At 39.5% G+C, this 23918-nt stretch overlaps 1 protein-coding gene across 1 annotated transcript; it reads right to left on the bottom strand.

The window, feature by feature from the left end:
• Positions 1–1058: 1058 nt before the first annotated feature.
• On the bottom strand, positions 1059–19270 carry LOC131158665 (RING-H2 finger protein ATL52-like). The gene is made up of 4 exons (XM_058113533.1): positions 18742–19270; positions 13826–13896; positions 13659–13781; positions 1059–1301 (listed from the first exon to the last, which is right to left on the bottom strand). Exons 1-4 carry the CDS (start codon positions 19268–19270, stop codon positions 1059–1061), a joined length of 966 nt encoding a protein of 321 aa, XP_057969516.1.
• Positions 19271–23918: the final 4648 nt, after the last annotated feature.

Here is a 23918-nt window from a genome sequence, read left to right as displayed (position 1 = left end):
AAGTTAGCCTCTATCTCCCATACATCATAGTTTCTTTAATATGGTCATATGTGGAATCAAGAGAACTCTATAAAAGAATTGCCTGGTCTTCTTCATCTATACTAATATCAATATTAGCAAGATCCAAAATAAATCCAAATGTTCATCAATCGATGTTCCAAGGGTCATTCTAAAGGTGTAGAGTCTAGTATTCTTATGGAGTCTATTTGCTAGGGATTTTGTCATGTACAAACTTTCCAATTTTAACCACACTCCAGCTGCCGTATCCTCACTGGCAACTTCCCTAAGCACTTTGTCTCCTAGGGACAAGATAATGGCACTATGTGCTTTTTGAAGGATTTCGGGCTTCACTTTATCGGTGGAGGGAAAACTTGGTTTTCCCTCTTGTGAAGTGGAAGCCCTTTTCTTTTCTCCAAGAAGAGCCTCCTCAAGTCCCTGCTGTACCAAGATGGCATGCATCTTAATCCTCCATAAAACGAAGTCATTTTTACCGGTGAATTTTTCTATTTCAAACCTAGCGGTCCCCAACACATAGCCAGGCTCTGATACCACTTGTTGTATGTATAACCAGCTGATTGCTAATTCCAATTTTTAGACCTCAATCAATTATAAGCAAGCCACAATAATAATCTGAATTTGTCCAAGCATCAACCACAATTACACCTAAACTTAAACCTGTTTATTTTGACGTGTGTGTGCTAAGCCTGATTAAGAAAAATATATGTTCACCAAATAATATTTAGCAACACATAAACATGTCAATCACACAATCACAATCCACATGAACACATTTACATGGTTTGGCCCAAAAATTGGCCTACATCCACGGCAGAAACTCACCTCCAGAGACACTATATTAAATCGGCGGAAATAAACACAAGTACACACAGATTTATCCTTTCTTGTCTTACCAATCTCCTCTGAAAATCAGCCCAAGAATAATCCAAGAAATCCCCCCTTCACACCTGTGAAGAACCCTAGATTTCTCCCTATATTCCTCCCTGATTTCCTTACAAGAAATCCCTCCCAAGAAACTAAATCTGTGTTTTTACCTTGCCTTACCAATGCGTGAACCTCCTCTGGAGATCCCCAGCGCCAACCGCCCTCCTGCCGTCTCCTTCTCTCCCGTGTGCAGGCGAAGGATCTCTCTCGGCTACAGGTGCTCTCTCTCGGCGGGGAAGGGATCTCGCGGCTAGTGAAGAAGAAAACCTCTCTTCTGCGCTACTGTAAACCTGAAGATCAAGCAAGAAGAAACCCCTCTTCTCTCCCGCGTGGTTGATGGCTCTCTCCAGCGTGCGGTGCTGTTCTCTCCAGGAAGTTGCAAATAAAAAATTCATAAGACCCTCTGTTCTGAAGTTGCCAGCCCAATTGAAACCCCCGCCCCTACTGTTTTTATTATTTCATTTACAAATAATTACACATGAAATTACATCCAAGCTCCCTGCTAACAATGAGTGAAACACAGCAGCCATTGGATCTGAGGAAGAATGGACGACCTGAATCTATCCCAGATCAAGCTTGATACTCCTACACCAATCCTTTATTTGATCTTGGAAGTACAGTAATTAATGCTCTAGAAGTTTGTGAGATCCATAATCACAACCAACCCACATCATCCATCACCATCCCTTACACATCCAATATCACACACCATCTCCATTAAACATGGAACTAGTAATCATCAAGTCGCTTGTTTCATTTTCATACTCTTCTAATCAAACCGCGCCTTCAAAATATGAATCATAAGTTGTGAATTCAGCTTATGAAGCTAATATAGATAATCTATCTAGTGTTGGTGGAATGAGAAGAAGTGGACGTTGTTACACACCAAAAGAGTTGAAAAGAAAGAGGAAGGGTAAACACTCATTTCTATTGAAATTTAGCTTTTCTTAAGGGAGACACACAAAAGCTTAGAGTGGTAGCCATTCATAAAATGACTGTTGTAGGTTGTTAGTTCTTCAAATTATATTAAAAAATAATTGAGGGGATTACATTCCCAATTCACAATTGTACTCCCGAACCTAAATCTCTTTCAAAAAGTTTTTCTTTAGTTTGCTTTTTCAAAATTAAAATAAAGTGGTCACCCTATTTCTAAAATAAAAAGGGTAATATAGATAGTCAATGGTTTAATTGTCTAAAGTTGGTTTTCAAATGGGTCACCAAATTAGTTGGCATTCAAATGGGCCACTTGAACCCGATGTCCACAGTGACAAAATTCATTAATTAATCAAATGCATAATAAGATATTCTTGCTTGTTATTTAATTAGTTCATCATTCTATAATATTAATATTTAAAAATCCTTTTCTATATTCAACATATCTATAATCATATGTATTTATATAAGATAAACTAGAAATCAACTAGGTATGTTTAAGTGAATCAATAATTTACAATTAAACCACGTTGAGGTTGTGTTTAGGAATTTTTTGAACCACTGATTTTGATTTGTGTATATTAACATAAAATTCAATATAATTTTATATTATATATTTTTTTTTCTAAATTCAAACAAATCTAAATACAAGTTTTAAATTCTAAAATTTACGATCAGGTGAATGTTTATGACCAATGCGCATTTAGTTTATGAAATGCTCATAACTAATGTTACATTTAGAATACGAAATATCTATTATTAGAAATAAAATGATCATATATAAAGGTTTGATAACTTATGAAAAAAATGTGTATTGTCATATTGATGCATATGACAATGTAAAATTTGCTATGAATTAAATAAATAAGGATATAGTGTGTTTAAATTTTTGAATAAAAATAATCATTCTTTTAGTATATATTCAATGTTGGGTAAATAACACAATTTTTTTTCCCTTTTGCAAGAGTGGTTTTTTTTTTTCAAAAAAAAAAAAACTTTAACAAATTTTATTATTTTTATTTTATTTTATTATCTTAATAAAAATAGGCATACTGCAAAATTTATTAAACAAAACTTATTATTATGGGTAATTGTATATAAAAAAAAAAAATTTATAACTTTTTTGTTTGTGTTACTTAACCCTTTGTCGTTCAGATAACTCATTGAAACTATTTAGGGAACTTGGAGAAACTACAAATGGATGAATTGCTCACTATCGTACGTAGTTTATTATACAAGAATCTTTTTAAGAATTTAATGAGACTGTATATGATCTTATTTGAGAAAAAAAAAAGGGGTAAGGATGACAAAATGGGTTGAAACCTGATGAGTAATTCGTGGCCCATCCGTTTAAATCGGTTTTGAGTTTAATATCAATTGACTCGTTTATAAACGAGTTAATTCGGACCTGTTGGACTTTGTGGAGTCTAGTTGTATTTGATCCAGAAGATGGCCCGACTCAAATTAATGCTGCGTGGTTTTGTCGGCCCAAACCTTCGCTCCATGGACTAAGTGGCCCAAGTTGTATTCGTGGGGGTCTAGGGGCAACATCCCAGGAAAAAATTTTTGGGCCCGTTTTGTAGCCCATTGGGAACCGTGTACGTAGCATATAAAACGATTATTTTTTTTGGTGATTAGGTTTGTTCATAATTTTGAGAGCAAAAGAGAAAACATTGTATAGTCGCACTATCTGTTTTTCTTTCTGATCATAATGAAATTCCTGCAACTCCGTGGACATAGGTAAAATCGCCGAATCACATAAAATATTGTCTTGTACTTGTGATTATTTTTCTTTGGCTTGAATTGTTTCTCTATTTTTTGTTTCTCACACGATCTGGGAATTTCGTGTTAATTCCCTACAGGATCTGACCCATTTATTAAACAGGTTAGGCAAGTTTGAGTCGGGTCACTAGTATTGAGTTTTTTTGTTGCAGAATAGAAGCCTTTCAAGACTTTAATCATATATATATATATATATATATATATATATATATATATATATATATATATATATATATATAGGCAAACGTTTGACACCCTTTTTTTTCTTCTCTTTTTCTTTTGTTTTTGAAAAAACAGTGTTTTGGCAAACAACTTCTTAAATTTTTACATTGACCTTATTTTTTAAAAATATTAAAAAACTATCAATATCCTAAATCTTAATTCTTGTATTTTTTTTTTTTTAGAAATTTGTAGCTATTTTTATTAAACACTTAAAAATTCTTTTTCAAAAATTAAATGAGAGTCAAACTAAGCCTAAATATAAACTAATTTGTAACACACCAAAAAATATATATATATATATATATATATATATATATATATATATATATTGTATAAAAGCATATTGCCATGAGCTAAAAAGATACACTTGACATTAAAAATAAATTAATGATTTATTGCGACAAGTGTATGTATATATTAAAATTTAGGGCAAAAGACACTTACTTTCCTGAGATTTAGTAAAAGGAAAGGGACCTCCCCTAAGGTTTTAGATATTCCATTGACCTCTTATGATGTTTCAAAATGCCAAAAATCTTTCCTAAGGTTTGTCAAAAAATAGATACAAACTTCCTCCCAAAAGATTTGTCCTTTTTCAAAATAGAAAAAGAGATTTGTATCTTTTTGACAAATTTCAGAAGAAAACTCTGACATTTTTTAAATCTTAAGGGTGGTTTTTGGAATCTTTGAAATCTTAGGGAATGTAGTTTTTTTGCCAAACCTTAGAAAAGGTTGGTGTCTTTTTTCCTAAAATTTAGTATTAAGTTTTTTTATTGCATAATAGAAGTCTTTCATGACTTTAATCATATTTTACAATAATGAAACATTTAAAAGAATTGTTATTGTATTTTTTAACTTAATTTTATATTACATTAATTAAGAAGAAAACTCTTCGCCACTTATTATTCATGCATAAACGATTTTTAAAAACTTGAAATTTCCATTGAAAATTTTGAGGATTAAGAGGTTAGAATGACATGTTGTGGAAAATTAAAATAATGTGGGTGTGAATTTTTACGTAACAAAGAAAATCATTTTTGTAAAACATATTTGTCATCCCTTTTTGCATGATACTTTTGTATTTGAAAATCATGAATCTAAAATTTGAACCTTAAAGTTTGATTTATGTAGACTTGTGCAAACTCATCCTATGTTCTTGGGGTTTAAATTTTGATTTTTTAAAATTTGGATAGTAGGCAATATAAAACCCTACTAACATCTATGCGTGCTTGAATTTTGAACCTTACATTTGGATTTTTGTTGATTTGAATAAAATATAATATAAAATTATATTAAGTATGGTGTAAATCTACACAAATTTAACTTAAGGGCCTAAAATTCATTATCTCAAGATATAGGGTAAGTTTTGTCAAAATCCAAAACTCGATGTTGAAACTGATGCTCCCAACTATAGCCTCATACTCAACTACTCAAGGATGTCATGCAACCTAATGTTAAAAATGATGGGTGGAGGGGACACTCAATCACTGGTTGTGACTGAAATTCAGTGAGTATTTGCACAATAAATACTATCAATTTTATTTCAAAAACTGAATTACAGGAGAATCAAAATCACTATTGCTTACTGGCTATTCACCCTCTCTACACCTCATATTACATTTTACACACACACACACACACACACGCAAGTATTTATAGCAAATTCTAAATCAAATTATCAACGATTGTGGCTAGTAGGTGAGGTTGGTGACTGTCGATCAATAGAGGCAGCTGGTTGGTGCGACAGCCGTCATCAAATTTTGCTGCCAGCGTCAAGTTTACTCTTCAACATCCCCTCTTAAACTTGACTCTCCTAACTTAACATCCCCTCTTAAACTTGACTCTCCTAACTTTGTCATTCTGAACATTGTCTTCAATTTTGCAAAAATATCATGCTCGAGTGGCTTCGTGAAAATGTCAGTAATCTGATCATACGTTTTGCAAAATATCAACTTCACTTCTTTCTTCTTGACATGCTCTCTGATAAAATGATACCGAGTATCAATATGTTTGCTTCTTTCATGGTAAACTGGATTTTATGCAAGTGCAATCGCAGATCAGTTGTTGATGTAGACTTCTGTGGGGTTATTTTGAAGAAATTCCTAGATACTTCAGTACATTCCTAATCCATATACCATGATAAACAGTTGAGCTGGCAGCAACATACTCAACTTCACATGATGACAACGTTACGATGAGTTGTTTCTTCAATGACCATGTAAACGCTGTATCTCCCATGAAAAATGTGAATCCCGTCGTACTTTTTATTTCATCAAAATCTCTTCCCCAATCGCTATCTGAATAGCCGATAAGCTAGCAATCACCTCTTGATGAATAGAACATACCATCAATGATGGTACCCTTGACACAGCAGAGTATCCTCTTCGCTGCACTCAAGTGGGATTGGTCAGAAGTCTCCATGTACTTGCTGACAAGTCCAACTTTATAGAGTATATCTGGTCTAGTGCACATCAAATACCTCAAGCTTCCAACCAAACTCTTGAAATATGTGGGGTCAACATCTCCTTCCTCATTTTTTCTCAATTCCAATCCCATTTCAACCGGAGTTGTCACAGGGTTGCATTTGTCCATCCCAAACTTCTTCAGTACTTCTTTTGCATAGTGGCTCTTGGAGGTGAAAATTCTCTTCTCGCTTTGCACGATTTCTATGCCAAGGAAATGAGTCACCTGGCCAATATCCGTCACTTTGAATTCTTTGACCATGCACCTTTTGAAAACGACAAACATCTCTAGATTGTTGCCGGTGAAGATCAGATCATCAACATATAGGTAGGCAATCAGCATGCTTCCGTCTGTCTCCATCTTCATGTATAGCGTATGCTCGTAGTGACACTTTTCAAATCCATTATTCTGAAAGTAGTCATCAATCCTCATGTTCCACGCACGAGGTGCCTGCTTCAAGCCATAGAGTGCTTTCTTCAGCTTGTACACTCTATCTTCTTTGCCCTTCTTCACATATCCAGGTGGTTGATCGATATAGATATCTTCTTCTAGAAAGCCGTTTAGAAATGCCGATTTCACATCTAACTGGTAAATCTTCCATCCATTTAGTGCTGATAGTGAAATTAGTAATCTAATGGTTTCAAGCCTGGCAATCGGGACAAAGATTTCTCCATAATCACTCCCTTCCTCCTATTTGTAGCATTTGACAACAATTCTTCCTTTATATATCTAAACTTCTCCTTGAACATTCTTCTTGGTCTTATAGACTCATTTCACACCAATAGTTTTACAGCCCTTTAGGAGATTTGTCAACTCCCAAGTCTTATTCTTCTCGATGGATTAAATCTCCTCATCCATTGTTTTTCTCCATTTATCTTCTTCGTTAGCTTCCTCAAAGCTAACCGGGTCGCTAGTTAGCAATAGACAGTATAGAGTAACATACTCTTCCATTGGTTTTGTATTTTCATACAGATTAGCTAGGTTACAGGCACCTATAGGCCTCATGTCTGAAATTTCATGCTCAATTGGTGATGAAGCTCCATTCCTCTGTGGTGAATGGTAACTGTGTGGAGGTGTATGCACTTCGGGAACTTGTGACTCGATAGTCACTTCTTTGTCTATGTGGGTTCTTCTTCTTCAAGCGTTAATTCTGCATCTTTGGAAGTTTCAACCTGGTCTTGGGTCGAGCTGTGTGCCATTAGCAACAATGATTCTCCATCTACATGTTCAGTTTCGGCAAGGTTAGCTTCCTCACTAACCTTTTCTTATTGTCGCCTCCAACACTCATTATTATAGTGTCTAGCACTAAACGTTTCTTTTGTCTACGTTCAGGCAGTTATTGTATCATCTTCTTCTTCATTGTCCTTTGCCTCATGGGACATAGTTCTGTTGATTACGTCCTTCTCTAATGGGACCTCTTCCGCCTCTGCCACCTCCTCTAGAGTCAAAATTTTTAGAATTTATTCAACGAGATCCTTGGTCTCGTCCTCTTCCTTGCTGTGGCGTCCCCCCTTTGTCGTATCTATCTGCAGTGAGGGACAATTTCGTTTGGAGGGCTTGCTCCAGTGCTATATCATCACTCCTTCTGTTGACTTTCTACTCATAGGCTTGGAATGAGCCCACAAGTTCTTCTACACACATGGTTTCCAAATCTTTTGTTTCTTCCATGGTCACAACTATATAAGCAAATTTTGAATCCAAAGATCGCAAAATTTTCTCACAAATTTTCTCGTCATTGAGAGTCTCTCCATTTCTTCTCAATTGATTTGATACTACCATAACTCGTGTATAGTAGTCAGCAATAGATTCAGTAGGTTTCATTTTTAGAGATTTGAAGTCACCTCGCAATGTTTGAAGACGAATCTTCTTTACTTTGTTTGCACCTTTGTGTGTTCGCTAGAGAGAGTCCCAAACTTCTTTGGATGTTTTGACGGAGGCGATGATTTCGAATGTGACCTCATCAAGGCCTTGGTAGATTATGGACATCGCCTTGCAATCTTTCTTTTGATCGACTCGCAAGATTGTTCTTTGAGCATCGAACATAGTTGCTTCGGTTTCTTTTGATGGGCTTTCTCTGTACCCATCTTCAACGATATTCATGACATCCTGAGCACCTAGAATGGCTCTCATTTGAATAGACCAGTTGTCATAATTCTCCTGGGTCAACTTTGGAATGACCGATTGGGTAACACCGTTCGCCATGGAATTTAATATATAAAAACAGAGATATTGTCACACCCCGAACCTGGAAATGGGACCTGAGGGTGAAAATATAATCTAACCTGTCCCTGTATCATACAAATCATCACAGATACAATACAAAGGATGAGGGTCCGACTCCGTGGGGTTCCCAGGCACCCTAAACACATCCAATCATAATCATATATGTAGCAGAAAAAGTCATTCTATATCAACATATGCAGTACCATACCAGAGTCTATACAAGAGCAGAACATGGCTCTAACAAAACGTACAAACTGGGTTCCCAAATACAACTCAAAATGGCAACCCAACAAAACTACAGTCCTAGCACTTACCCAAGTGCTAACGCAGTACATCGGCCGCTACGCTCCCTACACCAGGACACTAGTTCCGGTTATCCGAAGGACCTGTAAAAATGTACGTACAGTAGGGGTGAGACACCTCTCAGTAAGGAAAAACACAGGTTATATCAGTGTGTAGCATTTGAGTGTTATCATAATACAACATACACGTAGTTAAATGCATTCCAGTACTAATTTACACAGTGCATACACGCACACATACGGTGGCCATTTATACGCAGCCCCGTCACAATACATACACATGATCAGTAATCCTCAGTGTTGTCACACTCTTCGGCCCGAAGCTGGCCCGCAACATACGGCGTTGGCCCATAGCCAACTCGCGAACACGGCGCCACCGGCACATGGCTAGTCTCCGACTCCCATGGCATCGTACCGACGCTAAACTGGTGGATCCACACCCTTCGACCTGATCTACCGGAATAGGCTCACGCCCTCGGATATAGAGCCGGACACTCTTGCCTACATGGAAGGCGATAACACGCCCTTGGATATAAAGCCAGACACTCTCAGTATCTGAAACAATTTTGAAACCGCGTTCCTACTAGCATTTCAACATATCACACATACATGCATGCTCATATAACCAAACAAACCACACTCATTTGATAATCTAAATCATGGTTTTCCAAATAAATACAGTTTAAACAAAGTCAAGGCACGGTCATCCCAATATCACAGTATAAATCACACATATACTCGATTTTCAACAAAATCCGAGATTCAGCCCGTCACCCTTTTTTTCTCAAAATTATAATAATGAAAAACCCATAGTTTTCTCCGTTTGATCCCTCTAAATGAGTAGCCAAAACACACACAGGACCGTGAACCACAGTTCCACCAAGTCTGATTTCAAAAATAACCAATATAAACATAGTTCCCCTTACCTTAACCTCGTAAGAAAATCCTGAACTCCAAGGTCCCTAAATAGCAAACTGAATTCCAAAACCTACAAATCACAATACAGAATATGTTCACAAGATAGTTACCTACAAATCTACTGGATCAGAATTGAAAACTGAGCCTTACCTCGATTTTACACTGAAACCCAAAAATCTCCGAAATGAGATTCCGATCTGTAGAAGTTGTAGAGAATCCTTCCATGATCCTCGTGGTAGCTTCCATTTTTCGATTTCTTCAACGATCGGCGAAGAATTCTAAAGAGAAGGAGTAGAGAGAGCTTTAGAGAGAGAGAGAGAGAGAGAAAGAGATAAAAATCTAAGTTTGCTTAGCTTGGAAGAAATGAAAATTTCCTTTATAGCCCTTTGACCCAGGCAATTTCCAATTTTGCCACTCTCTTAATATTTAACCTATTTTTCATATTTCGAGTTCTTACAATCTCCCCTCCTTACAAAAATTTCGTCCTTGAAATTTGTCATCTCTCATTTCTAGATTCATACATACAATCAAATACATAGATACAACTCAAGAGCGAACTGACGATCAACACAGCGCAATCTCATCATACACATACACATAGACACAACTCAAGAGCGAACTGGCGATCATCACAGCGTAGTCCCATCATACACATACACATACATACCCTCACTTTTGGCGGAGGAATATCGTGGTTACATATACAACAGTCTCAGGAGTTCACAATACTCACACTCCCGACGACTAACCACCTATCCCAACCCACAGTAGGATCATGTACAAGTGCTCAAAATAACTGTGGATGCTTCTGGCGTATTTCCATTTCTAGTTCCCAAGAAGCTTCCTGAACCTCGTGGTTTCGCCACGGTACCTTCACTAATGGTATCTCTTTGGTACGAAACTTTTGAACTTTATGGTCCAGAACCTGAACAGGTATCTCCTTATACGCTAAAGTATCCCCAATTTCCAACTTATCATAACTAATAATATGTGAAGGATCCAACACGTACCTCCTCAACATGGAGACGTGAAACACATCATGGACCCTCGAAAGTGTTGAAGGTAATGCAACTCTGTAGGCTACCGGACCCACTCACTCAAGTATCTCGAATGGTCCGATATACCTCGGGCTCAACTTGCCCTTTTTGTCGAATCTCATCACTCCTTTCATCGGAGCAATATACAGAAATACCTTACCTCTCACTTCAAACTCTAAATCACGGCGGCGAACATCTGCATAACTCTTCTGCCGACTCTGAGCTGATCTAATCCTCTCCCGGATCAAACCCACCTTCTCAGACGTCTGCTGCACAAGTTCAGGTCCTAACACCTGATGTTCACCAACTTCATCTTAACACAAGGGAGATCGACACCTCCGACCATACAAAGCCTCAAACTGTGCCATCCCGATACTAAACTGGAAGCTATTGTTATAAGCGAACTCCACAAGTGGCATAAAATGTATCCAACTACCACCAAAGTCTAACACACAAGCTCGCAACTTATCCTCCAATATCTGTATCGTCCTCTCCGACTGTCCATCAGTCTAGGGGTGGAACGTTGTACTGAAAGTAAGTTTCGTCCCCAATGCCTCTTGCAAACTCGTCCAGAATCGAGAAGTAAACCTCGGATCTCGATCTGACACAATGGACACCGGTACCCCGTGCATTCTCACAATCTCATGCACATACAAATCTGCTAGCCTACTCAAAGGATAGCTAACCTTCATTGGTATGAAATGAGCAGATTTTGTCAATCTATCCACGATCACCCAGATAGCATTCTTCTCGTGAAGCGTTAGTGGCAATCCAGTCACAAAATCCATGGAAATATGCTCCCATTTCCACACCGAAATAGGCAAAGGCTGCAATGGCCCTACCGGCCTCTGATGTTCATCTTTCACCTGTTGACACGTCAGACACTGCTCCACGAACTGAACAATCTTCCTCTTCATACCAGACCACCAGAAGGTCTCGCGCAAGTCCCAATACATCTTTGTACTACCAGGATGTACCGTATACATAAAACGATGCGCTTCCTCTAGAATCGTCCTTCTGATCTCATCATCATTCAAACACATAGTCTGGTCCCAAACCTCAACACAACTCCTTCAGAGATGTTAAACTCTGTAGCCAATCCCTGCTAAACCTTTTCCATAGCCTCTGCCAACTCTGCATCATTAGCCTGCGCGGCTTTTATACGCTCAAATAGGGTCAGTCGGACCACCAAACCAGCAAAATAAGTCTGATGATCACCAACCACCAACTCTATACTTGAGTTCTCCAAATCCCGTCTAATGTGACATTGAGTTACAACCGCAGATACAGCTGTAGGTCCTGACTTCCAAATCAACGCATCAGCCACCATATTTGCCTTCCTTAGGTGATAACTGATCGTGCAATCGTAGTCCTTGATCAACTCTAGCCACCGCCTCTTCCTCATATTCAACTCCTTTCGCGTGAAGAAATACCAAAGGCTCTTATGGTCAGTGAAGATCTCACACTGCACCCCGTACAAATAGTGTCGCCAGATCTTCAGTGCATACACAACAGCATCCAACTCCAGATCAAGCGTAGAATAATTCTTCTCATACTCCTTCAGTTGCCGAGAAGCATACGCCACAACCTTACCCTACTGCATAAGCACACATCCTAAGCCCTTCAGAGATGCGTCGCTATAAATCACAAATCCACCATCCCCCGAAGGAATGGTCAACACTGGAGCAGTAACCAGCCAGTGCTTCAACTCCTGAAAGCACTGCTCGCAATCATTGGTCCACTCAAACTAGACTCCCTTCCTGGTTAATCGAGTTAGAGGTCCAGACAGTTTAGAGAAACCCTCTATGAACCGACGATAGTATCCCGCTAGTGCTAGAAAACTCCGAACCTCCCACACATTCTTCGACCTTACCCAATCGACCACAACTTCAATCTTGCTAGGATCAACTGATATTCCATCCCCAGTAACCACATGGCCTAAGAACGCAATATGACTCAACCAGAATTCACATTTCTTCAACTTAGCATACAACTTCTTCTCTCGCAGAATCTGTAACACTAACCTCAAATGTTCCACGTGTTCTTCCGTACTCCTCGAGTATACCAGAATGTCATCAATGAATACCACCACAAACTGATCTAGGTACTCATGGAAAACCCTGTTCATCAGATCCATGAACACCGCCGGAGCATTCGTTAATCCAAAAGGCATGACTAAAAACTCGTAGTGGCCATATCTGGTTTGGAAAGCCATCTTCGCTACATCCTCCGCTCTAACCCTCACCTGATGATATCCTGATCGCAAATCGATCTTCCAAAAGACCCGCGTCCCCTGCAACTGGTCAAAGAGATCATCTATACGAGGTAAAGGATAACGATTCTTCATAGTTACCTTGTTAATCTCACGGTAATCAATGCACATCCGCATCAACTCGTCCTTCTTCTTCACAAATAATACTGGAGCTCCCCAGGGCGAAACACTAGGTCGAATGAATTCCCTGTCCAGTAATTCCTGCAGCTGCTCCTTCAACTCCCAAAAGTCTGCTAAAGTCATTCAGTATGGAGCTTTAGAAATCGGCGCCTTACCAGGCAGCAACTCTATCGCAAACTCCACCTTACGATCCGGAGGTAAATCGAGTAAATCATCTAGGAACACATCCGGGAATTCGCTGACTACCCGAATATCCTCAAGTCTCAACTCATCCCGCGGCGGTTCCTCCACACAAGCTAAGTACGCCTGACATTCATCCAAGAGTAGCCTCCTCGCCTGTAGTGCCGACAGAATCTGTGGCACTGAACGCACACACGATCCCACGAACTCGTACTCTTGCTCCCTAGGAGGTCTGAAAACTACCACCTTTCTATGACAGTCGATCACGGCATAACTGGAGAACAACCAGTCCATCTCCAAAATGACGTCGAACCCTGACATGTCTATACCACAAGATCCATCGGTAACAGCTTTCCCTGAATTTTCACTGGATAGTCTATCAACATCTTCCTACAGAAAGATACACTCCCAGATGATGTAGTAACAGCTAATACCTCATTCATGTCTCGGGTCTCAATCCCATACTGTCCCACAAAATTTACAGATAGAAAAGAATGGGTTGCACCTGAATCAAACAGAACAAAATCTTTATTCGAAAGCAATAATAAGGTACCTATCACCACGTTACCTGCATGCTCAGCGTCCGCTGGAGTAAGAGAGTATACTCTGGCCGGAGCTGTATTCGTATGAGCGGTTCCCCGAGGTATTTGATTACTCCCTCGGTCCCCACTAACTGCAGGCACGTCTTGCCTCGGTGCTCGAAAATCACGAGACATGTGGCCTGACTGGCCACAATTGTAGCAACTACCCCTAAATGACCGAAACTCTCCCTCGTGCCACCTGTGACATCTGGTACAACAACCACCAGTCTGGCTCATCTAAGAGTCCTGGCGCTCGCTATTCTGGTGGTAACCCGAGCCCTTACTCCTCTTCTTCCATGATCCCTAACGAGATCCCGTCTGAGAACCAGAAGGTACCGTCCTTTTCCTTGATTCCTAATCCACCTCGTCCTCTCGGATACCAGTCTCAATCACCGTGGCTTTATCCACCAACACCGAGAACTCGCGGATCAGAAGCATACCCACTAGTCTGCGGATATTCTTCCTCAAACCCTTCTCGAACCTCCGAGTTTTCTCATACTCGCTTAAGATCATACATGGTGCAAAGCAAGACAACTCTATGTATCGAGCTGCATCCCCTGCACCGTCAAACTCCCCTGAGTCAGCGCAGAAAACTCATCTACCTTCGCATCTCGTACGGAAGCCGGGAAGTATCTATCAAAGAATTTCCTTGAATTGGCTCCACGTCATCTCCTCAGGACCAGCTCTCTGCTTCTCCAACAGATTCACCGCAGTCCACATTCGAAACGCCTCCCTAGATAGCTAGAAGGTAGCATAAAGAACTCGCTACCTATCCGTGCAGTGCAGGACCTCCAAGATCCTCTCAGTCTTTTCCATCCAGTCCTCTGCTGTCGTCGGGTTAGGTCCTCTAGAGAACGTCGGAGGATGCATGCGTGTGAACCTCTCAATGGTGCACCCACAGCAGTAGGAGAGCGCTCGCGTCTCCTCACACTCCGCCCGATCTCCCGCAATACCTGCCTCGTCAAACTTCGAGGCACAGAAGGAGACTCATCACTCGCAGTCTCCTCGGAGCCACTTCCCAGGTTATTATCCTTGGGCTCCATTCTGCAACATAATAGGAATCTATCAGTATCCCTATAACACATATAGTTAACCCAATGATCTATACTAATCGTGTTAACTACTTCCTGTCAAGTTTAGGTCTGTCCTATCACACCGATACGAAAGTCATCAATGATCTGTCCTGCTTTTACTGGAATCGTCATCCCAGGAAAAACACGGAATACCATCGACAATTCCTGGTCTAGCAACCGAACAACCCTCAACCAACTCTACTCATTCCATATACTCTGGTATGTACTCATAACTAAGCCTAACCAAGTCTACAAGATCTAGTAACCTGGTTAGCTCTGATACCAAGTTGTCACGCCCCGAACCCGGAAATGGGACCTGAGGGTGAAAATATAATCTAACATGTCCATGTATCACACAAATCATCATAGATACAGTACAAAGGATGAGGGTCCGACCCCGTGGGGTTCCCAGGCACCCTAAACACATCCAATCATAATCATATATACAGTAGAAAAAGTCATTCTATATCAACATATGCAGTACCATACCTGAGTCTATACAAGAGTAGAACATGGCTCTAACAAAACGTACAAACTGGGTACCCAAATACAACTCAAAATGGCAACCCAACGAAACTACAGTCCTAGCACTTACCCAAGCGCTAACGCAATACACCGGCCACTACGCTCCCTACACCAAGACGCTAGTTCCGGTTACCCGAAGGACCTATAAAAATGTACGTACAGTAGGGGTGAGACACCTCTCACTAAGGAAGAACACAGGTTATATCGCAGTGTGACATTTAAGTGTTATCATGATACAACATACATGCAGTTAAATGCATTCCAGTACTAATTACACAGTGCATACATGCACACATACGACGGCCATTTATACGCAGTTCCGTCACAATACATACACATGATCAGTAATCCTCAGTGTTGTCGCACTCTTCGGCTCGAAGCTGGCCCACGACATACAGCGTTGGCCCGTAGCCAACCCGCAAATACGGCTCCACCGGCACATGGCTAGTCCTTGACTCCCATGGCATCATACCGGCGCTAAACTGGTGGATCCACACCCTTCGGCCTGATCTGCCGAAATAGGATCACGCCCTCGGATATAAAGCCGGACACTCTTGCCTACATGGCAGGCGATAACACGCCCTCGGATATAGAGCCGGACACTTTCAGTACTTGAGACAATTTTGAAACCGCGTTCCTACTAGCATTTCAACATATCACACACACATACATGCTCATATAACCAAACAAACCATACTCATTTGGTAATCTAAATCATGGTTTTCCAAACAAATACAGTTTAAAAAAAGTCAAGACACGGTCATCCCAATATCACAGTATAAATCACATATATACTCGATTTTCAACAAAACCCGGGATTCAACCCGTCACTCCCTTTTTCCCAAAACTGTAATAATGAATAACCTATAGTTTTCCTCGTTAGATCCCCCCAAATGAGTAACCAAAACACACACAGGACCGTGGACTACAGTTCCATCGAATTCGATTTAAAAAATAACCAATATAAACATAGTTCCCCTTACCTTAACCCCGTAAGCAAATCCCGAACTCCAAGGTCCCTAAACAGCAAACCGAGTTCCAAAACCTACAAATCACAGTACAGAATATGTTCACAATACTACCTACAAATCTATCGGATTAGAATTGAAAACCGAGCCTTACCTCGATTTTACGCCAAAACCCAAAAATCTCCGAAATGAGATTCCGATCGGTAGAAGTTGTAGAGAATCCTTCCATGATCCTCGTGGTAGCTTCCGTTTTCCGATTCCGTCCATGATCGACGAAGAATTCTAGAGAGAAAGAGTAGGGAGAGGTTTAGAGAGGGAGAGAGAGAGATAAAAAACTAACTTTGCTTAACTTGGAAGAAATGAGAATTTCCTTTATAACCCTTTGACCCGGGCAATTTCTAATTTTGCCCATCTCTTAATATTTAACCCATTTTTCATATTTCCGGTTCTTATAGATATGGGGGTTGATTTTGGCAAATCTGATGCCACCAATTTGTTCAGAAGGTTGAAAAATCATAGGAACCGGTTTTGGGTTGCAAAGAACCAGTTAAAAAATCACCGAACCGGCTATAGGAAGTTCTGGTAGTTTAAACTAGGTCGGTTTAACTTAACGGCCGTTTAACGGCGTTAGTACTTACCGTAGGGCTACATGGCGGCTTATGCGCGTGCCGTGTGTCGGTAGCTAGACGCGGGTCAGAAGTCGGGTCGGGTCGTGCTCGAGGGGATGGAGCCGGGTTGCTAGGCGCGAGTCGCTGAACTGGGTCTCGGATCGGGTGGCTGGGTCGGATCTCACCAAAAGGCGAGGAAAACGAGTGTGGGGCGCATGGAGCGCATGACGCTGGCTGTTGGAGTCTTCATCGGCACATGCGGCGCGTGGGGAGGACGCTGAATACGCTGGGGGCGCGTGTGAGCACGTATGGTGTCTCCTGGAGTCCGTTTGAGACGTGGTTTTCACCGTTAGAATTGTCTCGACGCGAATTTCATAGTGGTAGGCTCAATTTTAAATTTTGAGCAACTTCAAATCTGGGAGAAAATTGAATTTTTCCTCTGTTCGTCTCTATTTGGCGGATTTCAGCATACCTGGACGCTCTGATACCACTGATAGGTGGAGGGGACACTCAATCACTGGTTGTGACTGAAACACAGTGAGTATTTGCACAATAAACACTATCCATTTTATTTCAAAAACTGAATTACAGGGGAATCAAAATCACTCTCGCTCACTGACTATTCACCCTCTCTACACCTCATATTACATTACACACACACACACACACACACACACACACACACACACCTATTTATAGAAAATTCTAAATCAAATTATCAACGATTGTGGCTAGTAGGTGAGGTTGGTGATCGCCAATCAACAGAGGCGGTTGGTTGGTGCGGCAGCCGTCGTCAAATTTTGTTGCCACTGTCAAGTTTACTTTTCAACAAAAAACACATTTTCAAAGCACTTTAATGTGAAAACATATGTCTTTTGTGAATAGGTATATTTTATTAAAGTAGATAACTCTTAAAAAACACAATTAGAATATGTCATTTTTCCTTAGGCAACCAATGTGAAAAAATGCCTATTTTTTATTTGTCTTTTTATTGGTAGTATAGATTTTATTGTTATTGTCAATAGGGATTATTGTTCCAAATGCTATAAAATGTAAAATATAGATACATAAGAATTAAAAAAAAAAAAAAACTATTCCCAAATTGTATCTATCAAAAGAAATGGTAATGACACAAATTGACGGAAAAAGATTCATATAATCAACCTCATCTAATGAGACTAAGATTTGATTTTGTTGTTGTTGTTGTTGTTGTTGTTGTTGTATTCCCAACTTGTATGACTTGATTTTTGACTCCTATAATAGAGGCTATACTTGTCAATTAAAATTAGTTAATATAAAATGAACTTTACAATAATATTTACAAGGAAACATTTTTTTAATACTATACCTTCGGCATAATGTGTCCATCAATTTATAATAAACAATATATATATATATATATAAATATATAATTTACCAGAAACAATAAATCAGCAGACAATGCAATTAATGCTTTTAAAAAAATAAAAAATTGCATTTAAGAACATGAATCCTAAAATATAGATTTAAATTTGTTTAAGCTTCAACAAACTATAATACATATTCAGATACAACAAAATTCAAGCTCCAAAAAAAAAAAAAAAATCAAACTGTACCAGCTGAATCCACCACTCCACTCGAATTCCTCTCTTGAACCACCGCGTTTTGTTGCCGAGGCGCGAGAGATGGCGGTTCCACGGCGGTGCGGCAAAGCGGGCAGTCGGCGTGAGAGTGGAGCCACATGTCCACACAAGGAGCGTGAAAGCAGTGGCTGCAGCGTGGCAGCCGCCGCACCTCGTCGCCGTCCTCGAACGGCGAAAGACAGACGGCGCAGTCTCCGTCTCCGTCGAAGCCCTGATCTCGGCCGTCCCCTTCCGCCTTCTTCTCGTACCTGAAACTAGGCACCCAGGCCTTTGCGTTCGCGCTCTCTAGACGGAGTCGAGCCGGCTCCGGTCGGAAGCCGCGGTACTGGCCCCGGCGGTTCGCGCAGCAGCGGATGACGATAAAGTTGTAGGCGGTGAAGACAACGGCGGCGGTCCCGACGACGGCGAGAGTGTGCAAGAACATGGTCAAATTGAGGTTTGACGGAGTGGTGGAGGTTGAGTTTGCGGGAGATGGAGCCATGGAGGACGGAAGGTCTCCCATTGAAATCACTGGGACGTTAGGGTTTAATTAAATTGACTGTATTGGGGGGAATATATAGACCTCATTTAGGGGAAATTGAAGTTTGAGATTCTGCCAAGTGTTTAGTTGTGTAAGATTAATTCTTATGCCTTATATATTAAATTAATAGTTGAAGAATCTATTACCCAACACTCCCATCCAAATTAAAGTGGTGGTTATGGTGTTTTGGGGAAAATAGAGAGAAAAAAAACTTGATTACTGAAACCTAATTAAATCTTGTGTGATAGATATGAACAATTAAGATTGGTTATTAATTATTATTGGCCCCATTTTGGGATTGTAGTGAGGTGGATGATAAATGTCTCCCTCTCTCTCTCCCGGATAATTACGGGGCGATTCTTGCATATAAAAATTAAAACTTATCAAGTGAAAGGTATCATATTAGCACTTAAACCGACACAATAAAATTTATAGTTTGATGTGTAAGCTAATGATGTGAGTCCCATAAGATTTTAGTGGGCCAAAACATGAAGATAACTTGTGTGGGTTTCAAATTGTTCGGGGGAGTCGGGGGAGGTACCAACCTTTCTAAGCATTTCTCCTCTCTCTAAAAAGTTGTGGCAATGAATTGCTCTTAACCTTCGAAAATTGATTAAAAATAAAAATACTTTAAGTTTCTCATTTATATTGCCAAAAAATTCATGGATTAATTGTTGATATTGGTTGTGCATTTGCTAGAGTGCTTGTCATGTGTCAACATTTCATTCTTTTGCTTGAAATGAATTTAATGTCGATTAAATTAAGTAAATTTAGAGAGTGACGTTCACTGTTACTTTGGTACCAACTGCATAATCACATGGCGAGACTAATCTCCCTATTAGCAATAATACTTTCCAGTTTTTGAGCACCATTTTTCCTAATGTTTGAGCTTGATTTTCTTGACATGGGCCAGATTAGTTTGTTTATTTACTCATCGACATAAAGGTTTTTGTAGTAATACCACCTTATTCTCTTAGTTTGGTCCTTCGAAGTCAAAGCAGAAGTACTTAATTCCTTTCCTATCCCTTTGTGGTCTTGTGCCTTTACGACATAAAGGTTTTTGTGGTAACACCGCCTTTTTCTCTTGGTTTGGTCCTTTCGAAGTCAAAGCAAAAGTTAATTCCTTTCCTATTCCTTTGTGATCTTGTGCCTCTATGACTATACTATTCATGAATTGTCAAGTTGATTCACAACCTTCTAAGCTTGTATGCGACTCACGTAGTTGAACTTCCTTCCCTTTTTTATTTCACTTTTATATGCACTTCCCTTATCATTTTAAATTTTGATTAAAATTTTTTTTCTATTTAGAATGCTCTACATTGTTGTATAATATATTGCCAAGTACTAGCTTCTCTTGCACTTTTGCTTGGTTTCTCGCTTATGTAAACTAACACTTGATTTAATTCAATTTTATTGGCTAAGTGTATAGCTTACTAGTGAAGCTAGTGTTGTTAAATCTTGAAGAGTGATTGTGGATCCTTTGAATTATAGTACAACAAAATAACAACAAAACCAAGCCTTAGTCCCACTAAGTGGGGTCGGCTATATGAATCTTTTTCCACCAATTTATGCGATCATGGACCATTTCTTTTGATAGATTCAAGGATATTAAATCCTTACTCACTATCTCCTCCCAATTTATTTTAGGTCTACCCCTACCCCTTCTACTGCCCCTCACAGTAACTAAGTCACTCTTCCTCACAGGTGTATTATAAGGCCTACGTTGCAAGTGTCCATACCATCTGAGTCGTCCCTCCCTTAGCTTATCTTCTATAGGAGCTACACCTAACTATCCACGAATATGTTCATTCCTTAATTTATCTTTCAATGTTATACCACTCATTCATCTAAGCATTCTCATCACGACAACTTTTAATTTTTGGATATTATTTTTCTTCGTCGCCCAACATTCCAATCCATATAGCATAGCTGGTCTTATAGCTGTCCTATAAAACTTCCCTTTCAATTTTAAGGGTATCCTACGATCATATAGCACACTTGAAGCACTTCTCCATTTTACCCAACCTACTTTAACTCTATCCATTACATCATCTTCAATTTCTCCTTCAGCTTGTATAATAGATGTAATGACCTGCCTAATTAACTAGGTATTATATATATTTTTTTACACTAATATTCTACATGCTCTGATACCATGTTGGGGGTAAACCCAACCAAAACCTAAGCAGCAAGAAGCGGAAATCATGTAACATAACCATAAATCATTACATACAATACCAAAGTTCAGAAATGTTTTCTCAAAATATATACATATATCATTGTTCCCAAAATAACCTCAACTGGTGAGGGCTATACAAAAAATGCTCTCAAAAATGATACTCACTCTCTGGCAGGGCACTATTGAAGCCCTTCTATTTGCGAGCCTGGTTTGCTCGCCTACCTGGATCACCTGAAAAAAATATATCAACACTGGGATGAGCCAACACTCAGTAAAGAGAAGTATGCTATTACTAGTGTGTGGCAAATGAGCTACTATATATATATATATATATATATATATATATATCATGAAATCTGCGTTCATATAAACATGAATAGCTGAATACAAAGTACAGTACTAATAATAAAATACACCACCCCTTTTCCCTATTGCTTAACATACAGTATTATGGTTATAATTCAAAATACTTCTAGTGTACATAAGTAGAATCCCTGTTTCTGTAAATTCGTACTTATGTAATAGTAACTGAAACTGTTCCCTGTGGCTATCTGTGTCATGACATGCCCCCTCATGACAAGGTTGTGTAGCCCGTAGGCTGGATTTACCTTGACTGGCCAACCAGGAATAAATCACCGACTCCGTCAGTCGACCTACCCACCTCAACCCATATCTGGATGGGGAGCCTAACCTCTTCAAGGGCCTAGGTGGTCGACTTTACCACGTATTATCTGAATAGGTGGTTGCACTAAATAAGTAACATAGTATCTATAGCAACAGTACCGTGCTCTATAGCTGCAAGTCCAACAGGGTCTAATGTCATATAATATATTTCTATATATATATATATATATATATATCTGATTTGTCATGATTCTGAAGTACTGAAATAATCATGATGCTGCATAAACTATAACTGTAATTCATACGTAATACTGAGAACTGAATAATCATAATACTGAAGCTACATGATCATAATATTGAAATTCGTGTAATCATGGTACTGAGAATCATAAAATCATGCTACTGAAATATCGTATAGTCAAGGTACTGAAATATCGTAAAATCAGAACACAAAATATCATAGAACATATCTTCGTACTACGTTTATATTCAAAAGCCACACGATACATTAATACATAATTTTCATCCTTAAATAAACTGTATAATATTTTTAAAACTTCCTAGCGTAGCATATTTCCCTTACCTGACTACTGGAAAGCCCCTAGGGAATACAAGCCTAACACCCGCAGAGCCTCCTACAAAACACCTTGAAACCAACATATGCCAGAACATAATATCAGTATTTTTCCGTCTATATCATTTCCTATAACCGCCAGAAAGCCAAAAACTAGCTAAAGGCCTTACCCTGAATTTGGGATGAAATCCAACTCTGTTTTCCCGATGATCCGCTACGGTAGATGTGCAAAGAACTCCGTCAGGAGTGTTGTGGTAGCTTCGGATCGTCGATTCGGTGACTGGTGGGGTCGGAATCGAAGAGAGAAGTGAGAGAGAGTCATAGGAGAGAGAGAGAGCGGCGAGAGAAATGAGAAATATCCTGGGTTTCCACTATTTATAGGGCCAAGTTCGTCGATGAGACACATCACCTCGTCGATGAGCCCTTCACAAAATTCATCGACGAGACCCTGTGTTCGTCAACGAAATTCAGAGTAGCCCGAACCGTCTCTCGGTATTTTCTCGTCGACGAAGCCCTGTGTTCGTCAACGAAATTTTGAAGACCTTCATCAACGAGACCCTGTGTTCGTCGACGAAGCTAGGTAATTTCCTGAATTTATGATTATTTAATATTATCTCCAAAATGCAATGTCGTCGATGAACGCTCCCCATTCGTCGACGAAGTCTACGGCCTCCTTTTGTTTCTGTATCCATTTTCTCTGCCTCTTATTATTAAAATGCTATTATTCTTCGGGTCACTACAATATATCTAAGGTATCAAAATCTACAAGTGCTATTTATTTCTTCATCATCAAGTTTAACTTTGTCTCCAATATTCCTCCTATCATTACTAAAACTACATTTCATATATTCTATGTTATTTCTACTTATCCTAAAGCCTCTAAATTCCAAAGCTTCTCTCCATAATTCTAACTTAGTCTCTACTCCATCCCTAGTTTCATCAATTAATACAATATCATTTGCAAACAACATACACCATGGAACCTCCTTTTGAATATTCTTAGTCAATTGGTCCATCACTAAATCAAAAAGATAAGGACTCAAAGCAGATTATAGTGGGGAAGAAATTTGGCTTATACTGCATTGTCACCCCTCCTCAAGCTCATAACATCGTCGTTTGCTTGCCCATGTCACTAGTTGTTCTCATCGGCGATAACCACTACCACCAAAGCTATTCTTAGTGAAACTAACACACACACACACACACACACACACACACACTCTCTCTCTCTCTCTCTCTCTCTCTCTCTCTCT

Source organism: Malania oleifera, chromosome 6 (assembly GCF_029873635.1).
Source record: "Malania oleifera isolate guangnan ecotype guangnan chromosome 6, ASM2987363v1, whole genome shotgun sequence".
NCBI lineage: Eukaryota > Viridiplantae > Streptophyta > Magnoliopsida > Santalales > Ximeniaceae > Malania > Malania oleifera.
The sequence above is the reverse complement of the archived record's forward strand: the minus strand, read 5'-3'. Positions and strand labels throughout refer to the sequence as shown.